We start from the raw sequence: 21415 nt of genomic DNA, 5'->3' as shown, positions 1-21415 counted from the left end.
TTTCATCACCCCTCAGAATGTGTATAATAGCCGTACAACAGGTTTCAGGGAAACGCTTAGAAAAAGAGCTGGTTACTATATTGAAGACARTATCGTGCAGTTAAATGGGGATAAAAGCAAGAATTCTGAGTGAATCTGAAATACACTTGAAACAAAGTTTCTTACCTGAAAATGTTCTGTTTTTTCAAACACCAGGTTCACAGCATTAACTGCAGAAGTGTTGTTATTTGAAATAAACATGGTGAGCAGCAAAGAGTCATCTGTCCACACTTTACATAAATGCAGAGCTAGGTCATCACTCTGACAAAGTTTCACTACTTCAGAGTGAGGGAGCTCTGCTAGTTCTGCTGGTAAGGAAGGGGCCAAGAGAGTTTTACTGGCACTTTCACATTCAGTACTTGGCAAAGGACAAAAAATTTCAATATTACTATCAGCAAACAAAGAGGATGATGACAGCCTACTATCTAAAAGTTTGTTAYCCGGTACAGATTTTTTTAAAGACTGAAGTTTTTCAAATGCTAAATTATCTTCCACAGTATCTGCAGAACACAGAGAGGCCTTCAATAACCTTGCGTGTTCATCTCCCTCATGGCCTTCCTTGTTACTAGGTAGTGTATCAAGCAAAGGGCCAAGAGTTGAAGCAGCACTATTTTGGATGTCTGGTGTTTCCTCAGCATTTTGAGCTTCATTTATCTTTGATTTTCTTTTGAACTTTTGAGTAGCCATGTCTGCCTTCCCCATCTGAAAGGAGAAAGAAGGGAGGGGAGGAATAAAAAGGAAGGATCTTTTGGCTGCTAAAGACTAGCTGTTAATAGAATAAAACAGAAGGAGTAAAGACAAATACAAATGTATTTTAAATATTTTCAAAGATACAGCAACAGCTTTCTGTTAAATTTCCTGCAGGGCATTAGATTAATTTGTAATGCAAGAAGGACTCTAGGTTGTCTAATTCATAAAATAAAAGATTCTATTAAAAAGTAATCACAGGTAAACATTTCCTCATTAAAAGCATGCTAAACAGCAACATTTGAGCTAGCTAATATGATTAGGCTACTATCAAAAAGATTATCTAATGGTGAATTCTTTAGTCTTCTGCGTATTACCAAAAGTAAACAAAAAAATGTGTGGACATTGGGTGTCATACTTTAGCCTTATTGCCAAATACATGATTTTTATGACTGCAAAGAGAATTGGAAGCACAGCACGGAAGTTCTGGCTACTGAATAACATCTGCTCCAGAGGTCATTTGATCAAGCAATATCCAACCTGTTCCAGGTTTTTAAATGAACTAACAAATCCCAGTAGTCATTTGTAATAGTTTTTCAGTGACTCATTTGTCTAGTTTTACCAAAATACTGATTTCATTTCAATTTGCATAAAAATATYTAGCTGTAAATAAGGACATACATAAACTTCAAACTGGTAAATCACAAAAAAATCCCACACTTACCAGACTGATACCAACATTTGATCCTAGCCCAACAAACAATGTTGATGCTAACTGCTGCTTCTCTTTTTCTTCCTCAGAGAGGCTGGCAATTTGATCAGACTGTGACACAGGGGGATCAGCCACACTTCCTGCTAATAAGCTGCCACAAGGAACAGTCAGAGGTTCACCTTCTTTTCCTATCTTGTTTTCCTTCTTTGGAAGATAGCCTTCTTTTCCCCAGAGTTTCCTCACTCCATCAAGTTTCAGACTATTTGTCCTAAAAAATAAAATAAAATAAAATAATCAAAGAATCAAAACAATGTGCAGGACCAAGTGTATGAACACCATGTTCATAAAAAGACAGACACTCTAAACACCATTCCCAACCTTAGTACTTCACTACAGACTGAACAGTGGAATATGAAGGAACAATCTTCTACCTGTACAAACTTCTATGTTAATGGTGTTGTTCAGCTCATGTTAAACTTCCTGCAAATACACTGGGACTAGGATACGCAACAAGCGTAGATACCTGCAGGCAGCAGACGACCATGTTTGCAAACTTCATCTAGTTTTTCAGATTACATTCATAATTTAATCACTCAATTTTTCAAAAGTGAGTATGAACAACATGGTATCTACCTTACTCCCATTTTCTGGGAAGCTTTAGTTATATTTTATTTTTAAAGAATCAGCAACAGTACTATTTCGTACCTTAGACAAGAGGCTGCAAATCAGAAGAGATCTAGAAAACACCCTTTTTTTTTTTTTTTTTTTTTTTGGTAAAAGTGGTCACATTCAGACATTCTGAACCGTAGTAAAAGTTAGTTCAGACACACACAGGCTAAATGCTTTAACTCCTATACCTAAAAGCCTCAGTCTCAAAGATTTTCATGTAAACTGGCTCAATTACCTTAAAAGCTTCCAAGTTTTCCTGTATACTCATTTACCTGAGTACAAAATAGCTAATTTCTAGGGAATTACATACATGGAATTTATTTATAGTGTTCTAAAACTTAAGGAGTATCTCACATTGAGAATCTCAGCCTCACCTTTATCTAAAAAGATTTCCATAAAAGGCATGTTATTATAAGACATGCTCATAAAAGTGAGCATAGCCTATGAAAAAAATAAAGCCAGAGAGAGAGAAACCACCTCATCCTTCCACTATCAAACAAATCTGTTTCAGCTGTACTATGTGAGCTACCACATTCATTTCATACTTCACAAAACAAGCGGAAAAAAATAGTTTAACTGCATTTTTTTTTTCTAGTTATTTCAGTGAAGACACCATCTTGAATAATTTCTTTTTACATGACAGAGGTAAGTTCCAAGTTCAACTATATTCTTTTTACTTCCACAGAAAGAAGCACCAAAAGGAACCATGATACTGACAAGAACATAAGCTTAAACACACTTCGTTTCAAAGACAAATTAACTCACTCTTTATGCCCTGTCTCAGCGCTGTTACCAGATGTATCAGAACCAAAGGATAAACCAGTGGGGGACTGTCTGCCAGTGAAGGCAGATGAAGACATACTTGAAGCAAATGACAATCCATAAGGTTCAAAATTCAGAGCTGTAAGAAAGACAGAAACTTTTAATACCGCAATAAAACTTAAAAAGAAAAAAAAATTTTGAAAAGAGATATGCTATACTACTTGCACTTATCAGGCCTCAGGAACATAGTATCATTAAAATCAAATGTTTCTGTCTCAAGTAAATTTCTTCCAGACATGCAGAGAATTTATCTGCCTACAAGAGGTATTCGTTTGCTATCTGCACACATACTTTTAAATATAACTTTTTCTAAACACTGAGATTGAACAGATTTTAGAAAATATCACTCTAAAACTTCTGCCAATACTGAATTATTATCAGTAGAGAGAAGTACTATATTTGAGCTAAATAAGTGAATTTTTCTATTTGCTGATGAACCTAACATATTTTGAGTCCACAGCAATGTCCATATATTACTTGCTTTGTAAACATACTTGACATCTTGGGTGACACATTATTTCAAAAAAAACTTGYAAAACAAGATTCAGAACCAAGCACTTCAGCTGTGCTTCATGAATYAAATTATAGCTCGAATGATTTCTGAAAATTGTTTTGAATTACAATTTAACACACAGCCAGTCATTATCACATAAGAAACAGTAGACTCCACTGCAGCACCTGAACCATCAAGGGGTACGATCCCTTCTCCTCAGCTCCACCCAGCACTACACTTTCCTCCTCACAGCAAAAGGAAGGGGCAGACCAGAACTCTTGGGCATCTGGGATAAGAGAGGTCTACTGGTAAATACAAAGGCCATGCTAAGGAACAGTGTCCTGCCCCATAGAAAAACAAGAAGGAACAGAGATCCTAGGGGCTTTGTCATAAATGGCAAGGAGATCCAAACACTACTAAYCCACAGCAATTAGATGTCTATGAACAAAGAACTTTAAATCAATAAACTCAATGGAAACTCAATACAAAAAAATATATTTTTAAAAAATTACCTGCTAGAATATTTCTGAACCAGATGCTAATCAAAACTGAATTCTGAGTGAATAGTGAGAAAAAAACAGCAATTCATAATCTCATTCTTATAAAGGTTTCCCTAGAAAATTACAAAAACTCTGCAAACACCAGACTGCCACATGGGCATGTTCTTCAGCAGTAAATACCACTAATTCAGTTCTCGACACCTCACTATGAAGTACTACCATGAGCTCAATGGATTTGGCATATAGTAGATTGTACTCTTCATTGGTCTTTACATGAATGGCAAAAAAAAAAAAAAAAAAACATAGAATATTCAATTTCAAAACATCTGACCTGTTAGCATCTCTCCACTGAAAATGTTTAATGTAGACACTACAGATGTAATACACTAACTTATAATGCATAAAGTCAGAATAAAATTTTAAACATGCAGGAAAGCTAAAGCTTTTATGTTTTGGATTTTAGTAAACAAAAGTATATACTGCTGTGTTATCTATACCTGCACTAGGGAAAAGATACATGAGATACCTTACATAAAGTAAGTTCACAATGATTATTACTGCAAATTGTAATTTCACAGCTGAGACTTAAGTGCTGAGTACCTTAAGTTAGGAACTCTTTCCTTTTACTGCTTTTTACTGCTCATTTCAAAGCMCATGGACTAGCAGAGATTATAGCAAAATGTTTTCCTCTGCTGAACAGCAAGCCAATAGTAAATTAATGGTTACATATACCAGCTTGGCAGATGTGGAATTAATTAAGGACTAAGTGGAGCTTAGTTGAATTTACAAGCAAGAGCTTTTCAGATGATTTAAGAAGGTATGAGAGAAAACACTTAAAATTGTCACAAGAGTATCAAGAATATCACAGAATTAAAGATCATCTTGATGAGAAAACAAAACATGCAAAGTTGACTGGTGATACACAATCTGCTACCTTTTCAAATCTTACTGAGCGAAACRCAAACCTTTTCCCCAACTATAACACATTAAGGACCAGCATATCTTTCTGTAGATAGCTCCCACATGTTTTGTTAGTTCTTATTAGCATTAAGCTTACTGAATGTACATCAGTACCACTGGCTGCAAAATATATTAATTACTTCTAGTACTACGACATGAAACAAGTAGAAGTTGAACATTTTGCACTGACAAATATCTTTGAAGTATTATGTCACTATATATCACTTCAAAAAAATTGTATTAACTGTACACTTATTGTTTGTTTATACTCAGAGAGCTTACCAGTTGTTTAGTGAATGCACTAAACTAAATCACCTTTTTCCTGAGAAAGCTTCTCCTCTTGTCTCTGGTGATGAGGTTTATATGGTGCTGCACCCTGGCCAAGTCCCTCAGCCACAAACCCATCCAGGAAAGACAAGGAAGCATCTACCTACAAAGAATTAAGAAAAGAGACATCAATGAAAATAAAAATATTTTCTGTACATCAGCCTGATTTTACCAGAAGAATATTTTATCTTATCAGCAAATTAGGATCTTCTATCTCATGCTTCCCATCTATAATCAGTAAAGCTGTTGKATTATTTAGGTTCATGAAAATGTTTTCTGTATAGAAACTGTTAACCAAACCATGCTGAAACAAGATATAAATCTGTGCTGGAGATTTACAAACAAGTTTCATCAGTGCTTTCTAATTTTCTTGTCTTAACCCACTGCACCCCTCTCCCCACACCAATAAATAAATAAATAAATAAAACAGAAGTGAACATAAGTTTTCTCAAAATGGTCAATCCCACCATTACATGAAAATGTCAAACTGAAAAAAAAGCTCAAAAAATATTACCATTAATGCTATTTTCCCTCACTTAATATGTACATTTCAGTGCAAAGATCAGTATTTTTGGATAGGAAGTAAAACCTTTGGGATAAAAAGCTGTACCATATCAATATGAATGACCATATGAATAAGGTCAAATATTTCTTTAAAAAAAAATCAGTTTATGAAAACAATTTTGCTAAAACTGACGTCAGCTTACTAACTAAACACCATGGCTCTTTATATTTTGGTATAGATTGTTAAAATTAAATATAGAGGCCTGAAAAATGTTTCTCAAAACCCTTTTTAAATGAGACTAGAAGACTGGCGCACGCACCAGTCTCAGCTATCAAATATAATTCATTTTTAAAATGCCTTTTCCTGAATTATTCGATCCCTGGAGCCACAGAACTGTTCATAAGGGAGACACTGCAGCTATCTTACCACTATGTCATTGCAACTAGCATCAAAAGGAAGCAAATTTTTCATCAATACTTTGTCTTCACATAGATGCTTTAATTCAAAGGCATATTGCCTCATGCAGGTATCTAGAGAGGTGCTGAATTCTTGGATTAGTTTGTCAACTGTTTTAGAACAGGAGGTACGTGATGCTATTTTGGTGACTGCAGCCATTATCCAAGCTTTAGTTTCAGGAGTAACAGAAGTCTTCTTCAGCAACCTCTGTAGCCGCATCAAAATAATCTCTGGATCAACATCTGTAACGAGGCTAGAGTATTCCCCCAAAACCTGTTCACAAAGAACAGACAAAACATACATTTACACACACACACAGCTGTACTTTCAGTTTCAAAATTAATGTGGTAACACAGTAACACAATAAAATCTACCTCACAATCCCAAAAAAATAAATATTGAAATAACTTTACATTCAAGGCCTTAGAAAAACTTTTTATCCAAATAAAATGAAAGCAAGAGATACTGTGTAAAGAGAAATACCTCTTGCAGCTTTGGACTCTTTGAATTAGCATTTTCTCACTTTAAATCTGTCTAGAACAAGAACCTGACCTGTAACTAAGAACAGCAAYCAGTACAGTTGCCCTACAAACTGCTGCTGGTTTAATTGCTGGTWTATAAAGGACAAAATTGCTTTCACTAATGCAAAAAATGTAACCTCCACTGAGTATCCAATTGTTTATGAAGGCATTCCCAGTTTTACTAAAGAAAGATAGCTGTCAAGCTTGCACAATTGATTAAATTGTCTCCAACCTGCTTCAGCAAGACTTATCTCAGACAAACATATTCTAAATCATATTGATTTCTGAAGCACTCTGCTTTAAATGCCAAAGGCTTGAAGTGACCTTTGTGTTTACTTCAGCAGAAACCAACTTCTAGTTTCTTAATAGCTGTCTTGAAAAGGAAGCTAAATATAGTAATCAWGTCCTTACAAAAAATGACTTATTCATAATGCAGCCTCTTGTGGTAGCTGAAGCTTACCTAGGAGCCAGAGAACACTAGCGTAACAACTGGGCAGTCAACCACAAGGCTAAGCATGCTTTCAAAASCACATCTGGCTTAACTGTGATAAAGACGGGAAGACTCAGCACGCAGACAGATGTTGCAGCTAAATCATTCTAATAGTAACCTGCCTTGAAAGGAAGCAGATCTCCTTTTTCACTAACTGGGACAACATAAGTAGTTCTTAGGGATCAAAAGAGGCTGCTGAAAAATGCAGATTTCAGTGTAGCATCTTGACTTCAAGCAAAAATAGAATATTCATTATTAAAACTTAAAGTTAGAAACAAATATTTACCAGAAACATCAAAACTTAAAGTTAGGAACAAATATTTATCAGAAACATCACCACCTTTCACAATTTCCTCACATCTGTGTATTCAATTTTGACTATGTGTCTGCCTTACCCAACTCATAACTTGAAGAAATTTCTGTGGATAGAATGTATCTTYCTCTTCTAGTAATGCTAAGTAAGACTGCACTGCGTACAGCCTTAACTGTTCATCTTCTTTTCCATCATCAAATCCTAAAAGGAAAATACATACTTTGCTTGTAAAATGCCATCTACATCAGTATTTCAAAGCACATTTTAAGAAACAAAGCCAAATGATTAACTAACACCTGGCTAATGCTTCGCAACATTCAGTGAATTGCTCACCTTCAGCCAGCAGCCTCAGGAAGTTGTTTGGGATATCAGGATGCACCGCATCTCCTCCAACTGAGAACACTGCATTCATTGTTTGGATGAACCATTCATTGTCAGGGGCATACGTGTCCAGAAGTTAAGGAACGAAGTGCTAAGCCATAACTTCCGTGCATTTTTAGTGTGCTTCCTAAGGAAACAAACTTTCCACAAATAAGCTACTGGTCCTACCCTTTCCAATAATTCTGGCGTCTGCTGGTCAAATTTCAGCTCAATTTAACTAAAAAGGACCTGTATCTTTTACAAAGATGTTTCCTGTAAAGTTCATGAAAACTAGTGGTCAGATAGAGAACGTCTTAAATTACTGCTCTGCTGAACAAAAACCTGCATATGAACTTAACAGCTATCCATTACATCCAATTTGCTGGCTTGCAATCAATGTATCTGATATTGTGAATGAATAAAGGACAGGAAATTGTCTCCTGCCCAGCCAATATCTAAAAGGACAGAGAAGGGCAGGAGGAAAAGAGACAGGAGGATGCGTTAACAGCAGAAATAGAGGATAGAGAGTCAAGTACAGCAAGAGAGACAGGAAATCAGGAGACAAATTCTTAGGAAAGTAGGCCTCATTAATTTTACCACTTACAAAAYAACTCAGTTGTACTTTTACTTACACTGTTATGAAGGATGTTGTGTACCTAGGGTGCAAAATAACTACTTTTGCAAACAACTCAAAGTATTTTCCAGCTAAAGGACTGATAGGAGACAGCTCCTTCACAGCTGTAGAACTGAAGGGTTTCATAGTGAATCTGTAAATTTTTGGCAAATATGCTGCAAAATTTCCAAAGGTACCATAGCTTTCTTATAGTGTTTCTAATTCAACCTTGAAAAACAGAACTCAACTAGGCCAAACTTAAAAACTACATTTCACTGAAAACATGTAGCCAAAGTTGCAATATGAAGTACTGAACAGTTAAAAAACAAACAAAAATGAGTTTCTCTTCAGGCTCATCTCTGCTGGCATACAGCAGATCAAAAATAAAAAACGTACTACTGCATAATAATTAAGCTCTCTCTCGGTGTAATTAACAACTAATAAGCTTTAAAGTCTTGCACTTTACTAACTGTACACTAATCTGTCAGCCAGAGCATTCATTAATACAGCGGTAGTCTGAACCGCTTTGGAAAAATCTTCCAGAGCTGAGAGATTTATTAGATTTCACGCAGTAATATCAGAAGTGTTCTTACAAAAACTTAGTTTTGAAAACCTGTTCTCTGCTATTTAAGTTCATACTCGTTCCATGTTAGCTTTCTAACATAATTTAAGATTTTGTTCTGTATCAGTTTTTTGATGACAGACTGGTTGTTCTTTCTAGAAACGTTTTACTATTGTTTTAGTGAATAACAACAAACATTTTGAAGCACTCCATTGAAAGTAAAATTGCTTTTTAAAAACATATTTAAAACGTGAACAGGCTTTGTTAACTCTGGAAGTACTGCTAGCTTCTGCCTTCCCCCAAAAATATACTACACACACAGATATATACACATACATATATATATATATATATTTTTTATATATATATATATATATATATGTATATAACACATGCACGCTTGTGTGTGTAAATATAAAAATTTAAATGCACTACTGAATGGAAATTTCCAAAAATACAGAAATATTTATGTTCATGTTATAACTTTCATTTATGTGTACTGTATGAATATACAGCTTTTCAACTCTCTGTGCCAAGCAGTGTACAAACAGAATGGTAAAGCCAATCCCTCTTACAAAGAGCTTATAACTCAAACATCAGAAGAGGATACATACAGAAAAATCAGATCATCAGTCTAACAACGTCAGCCATACACCAAATATTTATTGATTATCTTTATATTTTTGGCATAGTTAAATGACCCTTTCCTTATTTCTATGAAAACGTGCTAGTCTTAAAATCCATAGGTAATACATGCCAACAAAAAAATTCTCTGCTAGGAAGATCATTCTCACTATTATGGAACAGCACTCAGGATAACAGAGGCATCTCTCTGCTTTCATATAGTGGTATAAGGCTTTGAAGTTTTAATTTAAAAAATGGTTTTAATGCCAAACTCCAAAGCCAAAATAAAATATTTGAGAGTACTTTTCTGCAGTGAAATATAAAAGTAAAACACAGTAGTACATGCATTTTCTTCTACATACTTTTTGCATTTCAAATAGAGTAAGAAGCACAGCTGTAACATTTCTTGCATTTCCTATTACAGAAGATCATGAAACGTGCTTTGAAAGATGTGTGCGCTACATTTGGCTGAGCTCTGACTCCAAGTCTTCAGAAAAATTAAAGGATATTTCTCAGCTAGTTCTGCTATTTTGCCAGCTAACCTGATGATAGTATATTCTTCCTTGCTTTGTTTTAAGTAGTCGAGCATCTTCTGAACTATAACAATTACATTCTGTCCATTTGTAATTCTATAGAGAAGCTCTAAAGTCTGAAAGAAAAAGTTAAAAAAAAACACCTTAATTGGCTCTGATGAGTCAGCACAGGAACTGAACAAACAGAAACACYTTAGCCTGATGCCAAATTGAGAAACAGTCTTTATCTGGCAAGTCTTAAATATAATACCATGCCCATCTACACAGTTTGTCACATTAATATTGTTCATAACTGCTACCTCAAAGTAACTAAAACATATTATAACTTTAACATCATTCATTAAAAAAAAAAAAAAAAACACCACACTCACATCACCAGTCTTAAAAATTATCTCAATCTGTGTCGTTGACTGACCTCCCTTTTAATAATGGGATCAGGATGGTCAAGACACTCAATTATTGTCATCTGATGTTGAAGTGCCAGGTTAGGATCTTGCTGGATAACATACGTCAGAGCCTTTAAACCTAGAAAATAAGCAATTGAAGAAGATATAATCATGTATATCAGCATGATTGGATTTAAAAGTTAATGAAACCAGGTATCCTTACCTAGATACTTCAGATTAATTTTCGTTGATAAAACAAATTTTCCAATGCACTTAGCAGCCTTTTCAAGTAGTTCAGACTTGGGGTGAATTGTATATATTGTTTGGACACATTCAAATAGGATGGCTGGGCAAAAACAAATAATTAATATGTATTAGATATCCCTATAATGCAAACATTCTTAAACATATATCTTAGTAACAAAACTATGAGGCCAAATGCAGTCTACTTAGTATATTAAAGCAGTATATTACTTTACCCCAATATGTACTTCTGAAGTTGAGACCTGCATCACAGTTTTTATGTATGTATTTCATTAGTACACAAAAACATTTYGTTTTTGCAAACAAAGAATATTTGCAACTAAGTTGCAATTTTTAATTACCTAGTCTAAAAGCAAAGACACTCCTTCTTAACTCATTAATAAAAATTCAAAAGAACAAATGATTACTTTGTTTTAGGATGCTGAAAATGTAGCACAGAAATACTGCCAGAAACACGCAGTGAAGCAAAGAGTGCTGCACAGGCAATCTGGCATAGAAAATCAAAAGGAGAAAAAGAAAAAAATACAGTACAGCATGGGGAACAGTTCTGTCGTATGTTGACTTAAAATTTCTTACACAAAAGCAAGCCCACCTCTGTTAACCTAAAACAGATCTTCGAAGCCCACAGAAGGACTAAACTCGTAGAGATTCAAAAGTGAAAACAAAGTTCTTATGGTATTTTATTGTACAAAAGTGTTTTAATAATCTTAGTGATTACATGTTTCCACCACCTCACATTCTGATGAGCTTCCCAGAACATATAGCTCGTTCACTGCAACAATGGATTATTTTGCTATCCTAACAGTACTGAACCTAACYGCAGAGTACCTACTTGTGTGAAAACAGGATGAAAGACTATTGTCTTTTAGCATAAATATTTTTAAATCTTTGCCATGCTGCATACAACTTTGTCTYTGAAGTTCTTCTAACCTTGAAGTCTTCAATACTTGCTCAGGAGACTGAACTGTGACTCTTTAGAAAGTCAATGGGCAACTAAAGGGGATTTGAGACAAAATTTTCAATAACTCATGAATTTTTAACTACTATAGTCAGCCAAAATAATTTGAGGAACAAAAATACTATTCCTCCTCAAAAAAACACGGTATAGCTGTTGGAGAAAAAGCTAGAAAAAGAAACTGAACTACACACAACACACGGAAATTAATCCTTTATGGTAGCAATCCAGGCAAACATTTAAACAAAAGTTACTCTCCTCCATTTAAGTGGTACTTAGAACCACGATTTACTTTTCAGGGTCTTTTTTATTATCATCATTCAATCTTTAATTGATTGCCATAGAGTCAGGCAGGCAACAACTAGCCCCTTCTCAGCATTACAAAACCATATCTGAGAAAGATTTGTACATTATAAACTCAGTTGCCTGCAACAAGCCAAAAACATTCAATGAGCAATAACTTTGTATTAGAAAGAGTAACCATTCAGAATTACAGTTTTCTCTGGTCAAGGATCATCAACTTTTTAAAAGTTTATCATATTAGAAAAATACCACATACCCACATGTCTTTGTATACATCATAATGGACTCTCTCCTTTGGCCTCTAAGTGCTTAACATCAGATTTACAAGTCTCTTAAAAATCAAAAGTGCAATTTTTTTTGCTTTTTAACAAAACATTCTTCCCAATATCCTGTATGTTCTTGTCTAAAAACACAGAAGCAACAAACTGAATACACTTAACATCTGAAACATGCTTCTTCGTGTATTATTTACTAAAATACAATGCTTTTCCCTCCATTATACTGGTAGTGAAGTTTACACAATGCTTCAGAAAATATGTATCAAATAGGCATCTCATTTCTCTCTATTCCATTAATACAAGCACCTCTGCAAAATTTACAGGGCTTTGCCGTAAATCCATAAAATACTGAATTTTTACAGTGAATCAGATCTCTTAATGTAGGGTACTAGAACATTAGATCTGGGTGCTTGAGAAGATATTAGCAGATGGGGAGGGGAAGGCAAAGAAAAATCCAAAGAAATTACTCAGCTTTTTATTAGAAAAACTTTATGGTACTGYTATTCTCCTTGACTATTTTCTAGCAACAAATACAGCTTTCCCTGCAGAAAAGATAATGAAATGAACATAGCCATCTACCACGTTCTCGAAGTTTTAAATTCAGATGTGTGCAAAAGTATCTTTTCACAGGCACCATATCATTGAACTCTAGAAATGTAATTTTTATTAACTGCGGCTACTGGGAAAATACACAGCTGTAAAGAGCTCATGTTGTCACTCTGGCACAATTGTATTGCTTTTCTAGAGTCAATGAAAAGATAAATGGCTGAAGATCTAAGCCTTTCAAATAAACAGGGCTGTAGCACTAGAATTTTTATTTTATCATTTATTTCAACTTAAGCAATGCTCAGTAAGAGCKTTCAAGAAGCAGCCAACTTTCTGTATTCACGGGTAAGGACAATGGAAACGTAAGATAGAGGCTTTTCAGTCAGGATGATCCAGTACAGACTCCCTCTAAACAAAAATGTTTTTCCTTCATTGATAAAAACAAAACTGTACTATACAGATACATATCATTTGTTTTACAATCCACTAGTCAATCATAGACACCTAAGAATACAGTTGTTGTATAGAGAGCATAAATAGATTTTTCAGAAGTACTGAGCATGTTTTAGCATGACTACTCACATTTTCATTCTTTGCAAATACTGGCAATTAAATAAAATGCTCTCACCCACCGTATGTAATATTATGATTTATCTCTGCTCTTCTTAAAGATTCATCCAGAACATCATACATCAATTCACTTGTCCTGTTTAAAAAGAATGTTTTAAAAAAATCTCATTTGTAGCACTAATATATATATGCATATGGTTCTACTTTTCAAAAAAGCTCAGACACCAATACTGGTATCTGTAAAACAAATTATTCATATTCACAGATTCCCTTTAAAATGGAAGAGCTCTATGACCTATCTTTAAACAACATATAACAAGATGTTTTCAGCTTTCAAATGAAACATTTACCATATCACAAGAATAAAAACACTTCCTTCAATACTCAACTAAAAATAAGGCATCAGCAGGAAAAAAAAAAATCACAAATAGGTCATAAAAAAAACACACCACTTTAGGTATATTTATTTTGTTTTTTCATTCAGTTGCATGCTAAGCTAGTAATAGAAGTCTGGAACAAAAATACATTTCATGTGTATTCCATAATAATCAATTGCTTTACAGAGACAAAAGCTGAGAAATTCTCCACTAAAAAAATGGATCTGCTGACAAAACTGTTTAGAAAAAACAAATGTATAAGAAGGTGAACACTGAAATTCTCCTATTTTATGAAAGAGCAGAAAAACCTTCCAATGAAGTACTAGTCATTGTGTATTCTCTGTATCTTAAAAATATTAATTGCAGAGAAAAATCTAGTTACCTTGGATCATCTTTTCCTAACAGCCCCAATATTCTTAAAAGCTGAATTTGTAACCATGGTGCTGGCACGCTGTGATAATTGAAATCAATAGGGAGCTTTCCTCCCACTACCTGCTTTAGGATGGTTACAAAACTTGCAGTCAAGTCCTTGTATCCAGATGAGTTTTCCTACGTAATGCAAAGGAAATACAATTCAAACAACAAAGCAAGGCCACACACATCAAATACAATCAAAACAGCTACATTGACCAACTGTTTCATGTCTTAAATCAAGCTTCAGCTCTTGTCTCCAAACTTGTAAGCTTTTCGTTTTAAACCTATTCTATTTACATGCACTTYTGCAAGAGTAAATGTCAGCTGAAGGCAACAGTAATGAACTTATATGCAAATTTCAGTATAACCTTTAAAATACTGCAAAAATTAAATTTTAGTTTTCAGTAAGGATACCAATGAACATTTGGACYGGGCAACATGCGGACCTCTGTCAGAAGCTAAAAAAAGAGCTAGAGGACCAACAAACATAGCATATATCTACAAAACTTTTTGTAAAGCTCCCTAGTATCTAAGATAGGAGATAAATAGCTCCTAAGTTCAGTTTTGTTTCTAATTATTTGCCTACCTTAACCATTTGAAGATAAATGTGCAAAGAAGCAGCCATGACACCAACATCCCTGTCACACAGAGCTTTTCGGAACTTATCATGAATGTGCTGGACTTGGTTGGGTGCAATGAGATAGAATTTATACAAAGCCTGAACAGCTTTTCTTCGGATTATTTCCCTGAAAAGAAATGAGATTCACACAAAACAAAATCAAGCTGCTCATGTATTCAGTATTTGACTCAGTAAACCAAAATGCAAATATCATTTCTACAGCAAAGAAGATCTATGTGATCAGTCCTCAGAACACCATGATTTGGAGAGAGACAAGTACCTGTGTTTTATAGATAAAGACCTGAGACCAAATGGCTTTGTAAAGACCAACTAAGTACAGAAGCAACTAAGCAAACTTAAGAGCTCAGAAGTACCTGAAGACAGATAAATAATTCACAAGAATGGCCACCAGATAAACTATGAAATTGGCTGCTATAAATCTGCTGCTCCCCCCCAAAAAAAAATTGTCAAGGAATTAGTTACTGAGTCAGTTCATCCTGCGGTTTAAGTTTCTCACCAACAGAAGGCTTATAAGGAATTATATTCTGTGCATGGGATGTTATAAGTTAGCAAATCAAAAAATTCAAGGCTATGGATCTCTGCRGATATACTTTCATCAATAACGTTTCTACAGAGCTTTATAAAAATTGTCAGTGATGTAGTACACTTCAGGGATTCTAGTCTGTTTCTCCATTTACTCCACAAAAAATTATTCATCCACGTATCTGTTAAAAGGATTCCAGCAGATAAGTTACATGACATTTATCTACTAAAACTGGTTATGAAAAAAATGAATGCCTACACACTGCTCATTCAAGAGTGCTAATAAATGAGACATAAGGATGCAAAAAGAAAACTAGCAGAGAAGCAATTTCTGAACATGAAGGCTAAAGACCAACTCTGGGAAAAAACATTAGTTTAGTAAAACCATGTGCAAGATCAAGTCGTTATAATATGACTTGAAATTCTGTAAATGAATACATACTTAGAATGCTGCAGCTTGTCTTCTATTAGGGGAAGAACAGCTGGAATCATCTCCCGTGGAAAGATCTGGCTGACAATGGTTAACGCCATGCACACCTCTACTAGATTAGTGCTCTGTAAATCCTATTACAATCATTGAAATAAGACAGTCATTTTTCATTTAAACTTTTAAATTATCTACCAGACATATCCCAAATCTTTGGCAAACAGACTGGACCTAGCACGCCCAGACAGGTCATGTGCAAGCATCCTGCTGCCCACCATTCAGCTGCCTGAAGTCTCCTCAGGCATGAACGGGCAATAAAGACCCATGTCAGTTGTTAAGAGCTTGGTTCATACTGCCTACCTGAAAGTTTGAGCTGCCCTGCTTAAATTTTTCTTTATTTCTAATGAACAAAGACACTTGAACTTCTTCAAATAAATAAATAAATAAATAAATAAATAGCCAATTTAAAATGTAGCCATAAAGATATACCTTCTGTTTATGATAATAAAAAAAGAGCTGTTCTGTTCTTAATAGTCAGATACACACATTTCTTTCATCACAACTTTAACAGAGACAAAAATAATTATTTTAGAACAACGATGCAATTATACATATTGGCATGAAGTGAAGCTAAATCCAATAACGAATACTTGACAGAAGTGAGAATAAATTATTCCCACCACAAATGCATTTCTAGATTTTAAATTTGGTGGCTTCTCAGGTTGTAAGGAAAATTAAAATACTTCAAGCAAGTGAATGACACAAAGAAGCAACCAAAAAAATCATTACATCTGCAACTGTGAATATAACACAGGAAGAAAGACAACTAAGGTGGCAAGGAATTTTAAGGTTCTTTCAAATACAAAAATAAAGGGCAATAAGCATTGATAATAACTCTTTTTTTTCCTTGCTACTGTGTCATTGACCAAAGGTTAGACACAAGTCTAACCCTTAAGTATTTATTTTAAAATCTTTATTTTAAGTCTTCATAAGTTTCTTTATTTTTTTTCAAGTCAAAAGGTTTTGAAATGTAAACTAAGACTCTTATACAGGAGTAAGGAACAAGCTGGTCCTCACCACTGCATTATAGAATTACATTCATGTTTCTAATGCATGTAATGCCAACACAAAAAGCTACAACCTACATTTGTTTATTGAAGTAGTTTGATGGCTATAAAACTATGCCAAGTCCCCAGTCGGATCAATGGGACTTGAGTCACTTCCCACTGAAGTCAAGAATATTCTCTCTAGTGCCTTTGATCATACCCAAGAATTAAAAACCATAAAATGGTTTTTAATACAAGATAAAAAAGAATAAAGAACAAGATCAGTAGTACTGCCAATTACATATCTGCATGCTGAAATAAGATATTAAATGTTCTCTAAAAGGAAATGCAAACTTAATGTGAAGTTCTACAAAACAAATCATAAAAACTGACAATCTGTCCCAAATATAATTGAAAATAGTAGATATAGCTCATTGTAACCTCAAAGAAAAAGCATGGATAGATTCATAAAATACAAACACTAGAATTATTTTTCAAAACAAATTAAACATGTAAGATTTCCAGCACACATCATTATTTACTCTACCCATCTACCCCATCCAGGTTTTATTGCTCATTTTGGTTTAGTATTTTGTGMCTCTCATTTTTCTGTACCCTTATCAGCTTCAAGTCAGATTGTTATAGATTATAAAAAAGTTTTCAATCAAAGCAGCAAAACAAGCATCATTTTCAGTCTGTAATTTATGTAAGAATTCAGCCTACTTTAGTATAAAAGTAATAATTACATTAGAAAGAGTTAGAAGCTACAACTGTTTCATGCAAAAAGTAGTAATATGGAAGATGATACCTAAAAAATATTATAGGTAATGGATTTTCAGTGTCACTCCAAAGTGTATTTCATTTTTTCCTGTATCAAAATCATCATCCAAAGAACTCAAAGAAGCCAACAAATACTTGCTGTCAGCTAAAAGCAAAATTTTATATTGGAATGTGCATGCAAAGATCCTCTTGGAGCTAAGAATGAATACCCAAAAGTATAATTGGTACATTATATAACAGAAATTCAACGGTATATTTCCTTTGCAACAGTGCAGAAATGTTGCTTATATTGTAATTGTAGAAATATTGTCAAAATTAAACAAAAAACAGGCAAAGTCATTTTTCAAATGTCATTGCTAACCCCCAAAACAGTGACTTTAAGATAACAAGATTTTACTAATGAGTACACAACTTAGACATTGAAGGACATAAGACAAAGGAAAGAAGTGGTCCAAGTTTAGTTTACCTCAAGACCTCCAAAAACACTGTACCTTCACAACTGTGTTCACAAGCAGAAGTAGCAGTTCATGATTTTCATGGAGAAATAAAGAAACTGCCAAGTAACCTAGAAAAGAAATAAGATTCCCTAATTACTTTCAAGSAGTAAAAACTCCTAGAAAACTATAATACAAGAACAATTAATTCAAACTATTAAAGCAAAAAGTTAGATGAAAGTGGTTCCTGTGTTTTAAGTTATTAATTAAAGCTTTCTTTTTTTTTYYCCCCAGACAAAACAGTTATATTTCAGTTGCAGTAAAGCTCAACAAATGATGCCTAAAAATCCACAAGCTGGGAGAAATAAAAGTCATTAAAATGATGCTAAAGAGCAGCTATGGACAACATGAAAAATTACTTCCTGAAAAATAAAGGTCTTCTCAGCAAGACGAGCACATTTGTTTTAGACCAGACAACTAATGCATTTCCTTATATTTATCATTTTTCAAAAAATAAAACTTAAGCTTCAAATATACTGCTGTATTCCAAGTTGAGTACTAAAACTAAACTCAACATCCTATGCCCAACACTACTTGGTCATCATCTCTATTTGGAAGAAAGAGGAAACAATTCTAGAACCCCAGAAAAGAAACTTGATTTCTGGCAAGAAAAGAATTGAGTTCTTAGGAAAAAGAATTCCTCTTCTCTTAAACTAATACAGTTAAAGAGGGGCAAGTACTGCCACTCATCAGAAATACAGCATAACAATACTTGTATTATAGAGATGGATTTTAGTCAGGAAGGGCATGGCTCATTTAGAACATAAGGATCAGAATGAACAACCTAGGTACAAGTAACTGTATTGTACAAATTATTAAAATCGGCCTATCTGCTCATGGAACTACACATTAGCACAACCGTAAAAATGCATTTCACTTTTATTTGGTATATCTCATGCAGAACAAAGTTGTCCTTACGCATCACATAAAATTGAAGAACAAAAAAAACCATAAACACTCAAACATCTTTGTTATCAGCTCCAATCATTAAGGGCTCTCTGGGCCCAAAAGACCTCAAGCACCTGCATTAAAAGGAAAAGAGGGAAAAAAGAAGAAGAAAAAAAGAGTCGTTTCACCAAAACCTACTCAATAAGACCCTTAGGATGGAAAGGTCTCAAACAGATTAACAAGAAGATATTGTTTCTTGACATTTATAGAGGTCATATACGCGTTTTCTGGAAAAAAGCTTACCACCTGCCCTCCTAGGTTTGGTGCAGATAGAATTTCTTAATCCCTACCAGAACGTCTGTGGACTGGCTTTTAATATTCAGGGGAAAATGCATCTTCAAATCATCATTTGTAGCACATTTTCTCAGAAATTCCAAAATTTGAGTGGATGATCCACATGAAATTCAAACACAGGATATCAAGCAAGCATATCCCACAAGAGATTGCCTTCCTTATGCATATGGAAATTTACTATTGCTTGGAGTTAAATCATTTTCTCTGCAAACAAGAAGAAATGTCTTCGCTAGGCAGTGGAATCAGCAACTGTAAAGGAATTTCTCCAGAGAAGACTGACAGCTGCTTCAAACAAAAACTACTGGGAAAAAGTTTTATAGCCATACTGGGCAGCCAAGGAAACTATGGCAAGAAGTTTCAGAGAAATCTGAAATAGCCTGTCAGAATCCCACAGAAACTTCTGCACCTCTGCTCTAAAAATCTCCCCATTTGCTTTATTTCTTACAACTGCTTCTAAACGAAAGAATCCTATAATCACCAAAACAGACGTGATGATGTTTTAAGGCCACTTATGTTAACAGCAATAAGCCCTTTATAAAAATTCTAGGCAACTACCCATAAGTCAAATGCTGCAAAAACAATACTATGCTTATGGAAATAGTCTGTCTTACAGTAACATTTTTGTCTAATCTTGTATTACACTACTTCAAAAGGAAATTAGATCCTGGAAGAAACTGATTTTCAGCTTGATGAGTTTCTGGTGAAATTTCCCATAAATTAGTGATGTTTACTGGTACTGTAATTCAAAATGATGAAAGAACAACTAATGATTTACAATAAATCAATTCCTCCAAGAGGAGTTAGGGACTATGAAACAAGACTACGAGAAGCAGAAGAACATTTTCAATTACTTCTATTTTTATACGAATTACAAATTATGGAGAACCTTCTAAGAATATTCTTTAAGAATATYAAGCTGCAGCTCCATGCACATACCAACTCTTTTTTCCAAAAGATTTCCCTGTTGTGCTAGCTTGATTGCATGGATGTATCCAAAGGAAGACTCATACCCCAGCATTTCACAATAGATGAGTCTCACCATACACTCTTTCATCAGTCTCTGAAATACAAGAAATAAAGTACTGAGAATTTTAGAAGTGTTTTATGCTGTTCTTCATTGCTCAAACGAGGTAGACAACATTGATAAAAATATGTATACATACATACATTTTCTGAAATCAGAGTAGTCCTAGTTTTTCCTTATTTATGGTGAAGCAGCATCAGAACAATAGTAGAACTCCCCACATACTCTCCTTAAATATTTTCTAATTTTGTTTACTATGTGACCAACATCRTATTAATTATGACCAGAATAAACAAAAATTACTGAATTATCTTTACGGYTACACGATCACAGTGTTAATGCAAATTATTTTATACCAATCACTGCGTTGACCTCGGATGGGTTATCGCTACGTATGAGAGGGCAAGCTTCATTTTTCTTTCAAAACTTCTCACTCATGTGACTGGGTTCTATGTTAATCAACCCAAACCAGAAGTATGCATCAACTCATACAGCTCAGACACGTACTGTTGTACAGATGACCTAACACAGCTTCTAATACAAAAGAAGTGATAGGAATAATGCCAGACTGCAAACAGGAACGTGACCGGATTGAAGCATCTAGCTTTTCAGTCCGCATTACTTCAGAGGCTACACAATGTCTAAACTTCTGGCACTGTAATACTATGGTTTATTCACGTAAAGTAGAACCACCACCCTCACTATTTTAACCATGCTGCAAAGCGATSGATGTGGGTGTCTTTTAATGCTGCTGATTAAATATCTATTCTGTAGAAAACCTTTACAATACTCAGGGCAAAAAGAATGAAGAACACTGTTCTTTTCGTATTTGGTCTGCTGTTCTTGCAGCCCGTAATCAGTAACAACTTACAAGTGTTGTGGTGGGGGCAGAAACTGTGGCTTTCAAACTGCTTAGTTCCTGCTGGATTAGTTTTTCTTCTTCCTGTAAGAGTTTTTTTTT

General features: G+C 34.5%; 1 protein-coding gene across 3 annotated transcripts in view; it reads right to left on the bottom strand.

Annotated features, from left to right (window-relative positions):
* The window catches only part of AP4E1 (adaptor related protein complex 4 subunit epsilon 1), a 26555-nt gene extending 5161 nt beyond the window's left edge, over nucleotides 1–21394 (bottom strand). The window contains exons 1-17 of one of the 3 annotated variants that reach the window (XM_085303398.1): nucleotides 21326–21394; nucleotides 20367–20490; nucleotides 18186–18259; nucleotides 15884–16005; nucleotides 14866–15025; nucleotides 14248–14414; nucleotides 13551–13624; nucleotides 10796–10918; nucleotides 10602–10711; nucleotides 10163–10302; nucleotides 7828–7940; nucleotides 7577–7695; nucleotides 6141–6443; nucleotides 5198–5312; nucleotides 2873–3008; nucleotides 1451–1706; nucleotides 166–741 (exon numbers count right to left, since the gene is read on the bottom strand). In XM_085303398.1, the coding sequence (XP_085159524.1) occupies nucleotides 166–741; nucleotides 1451–1706; nucleotides 2873–3008; nucleotides 5198–5312; nucleotides 6141–6443; nucleotides 7577–7695; nucleotides 7828–7940; nucleotides 10163–10302; nucleotides 10602–10711; nucleotides 10796–10918; nucleotides 13551–13624; nucleotides 14248–14414; nucleotides 14866–15025; nucleotides 15884–16005; nucleotides 18186–18259; nucleotides 20367–20484 (2706 nt within the window). In that variant the 5' untranslated portion in view covers nucleotides 20485–20490; nucleotides 21326–21394. Of the gene's footprint in view, nucleotides 1–165; nucleotides 742–1450; nucleotides 1707–2872; nucleotides 3009–5197; nucleotides 5313–6140; nucleotides 6444–7576; nucleotides 7696–7827; nucleotides 7941–10162; nucleotides 10303–10601; nucleotides 10712–10795; nucleotides 10919–13550; nucleotides 13625–14247; nucleotides 14415–14865; nucleotides 15026–15883; nucleotides 16006–18160; nucleotides 18260–19379; nucleotides 19434–20366; nucleotides 20491–21325 lie in introns of those variants that run through there. The other 2 variants (XM_085303401.1, XM_085303399.1) reach the window with 2 other exon arrangements.
* Nucleotides 21395–21415: the final 21 nt, after the last annotated feature.

The sequence above is a fragment of the Rhea americana genome, unplaced genomic scaffold (genome assembly GCF_003343005.1).
Source record: "Rhea americana isolate MKP2758 unplaced genomic scaffold, rheAme1 scaffold_2, whole genome shotgun sequence".
In the NCBI taxonomy this organism is placed as follows: Eukaryota; Metazoa; Chordata; class Aves; order Rheiformes; family Rheidae; genus Rhea; species Rhea americana.
This window is presented reverse-complemented; position numbering and strand designations above follow the sequence as displayed.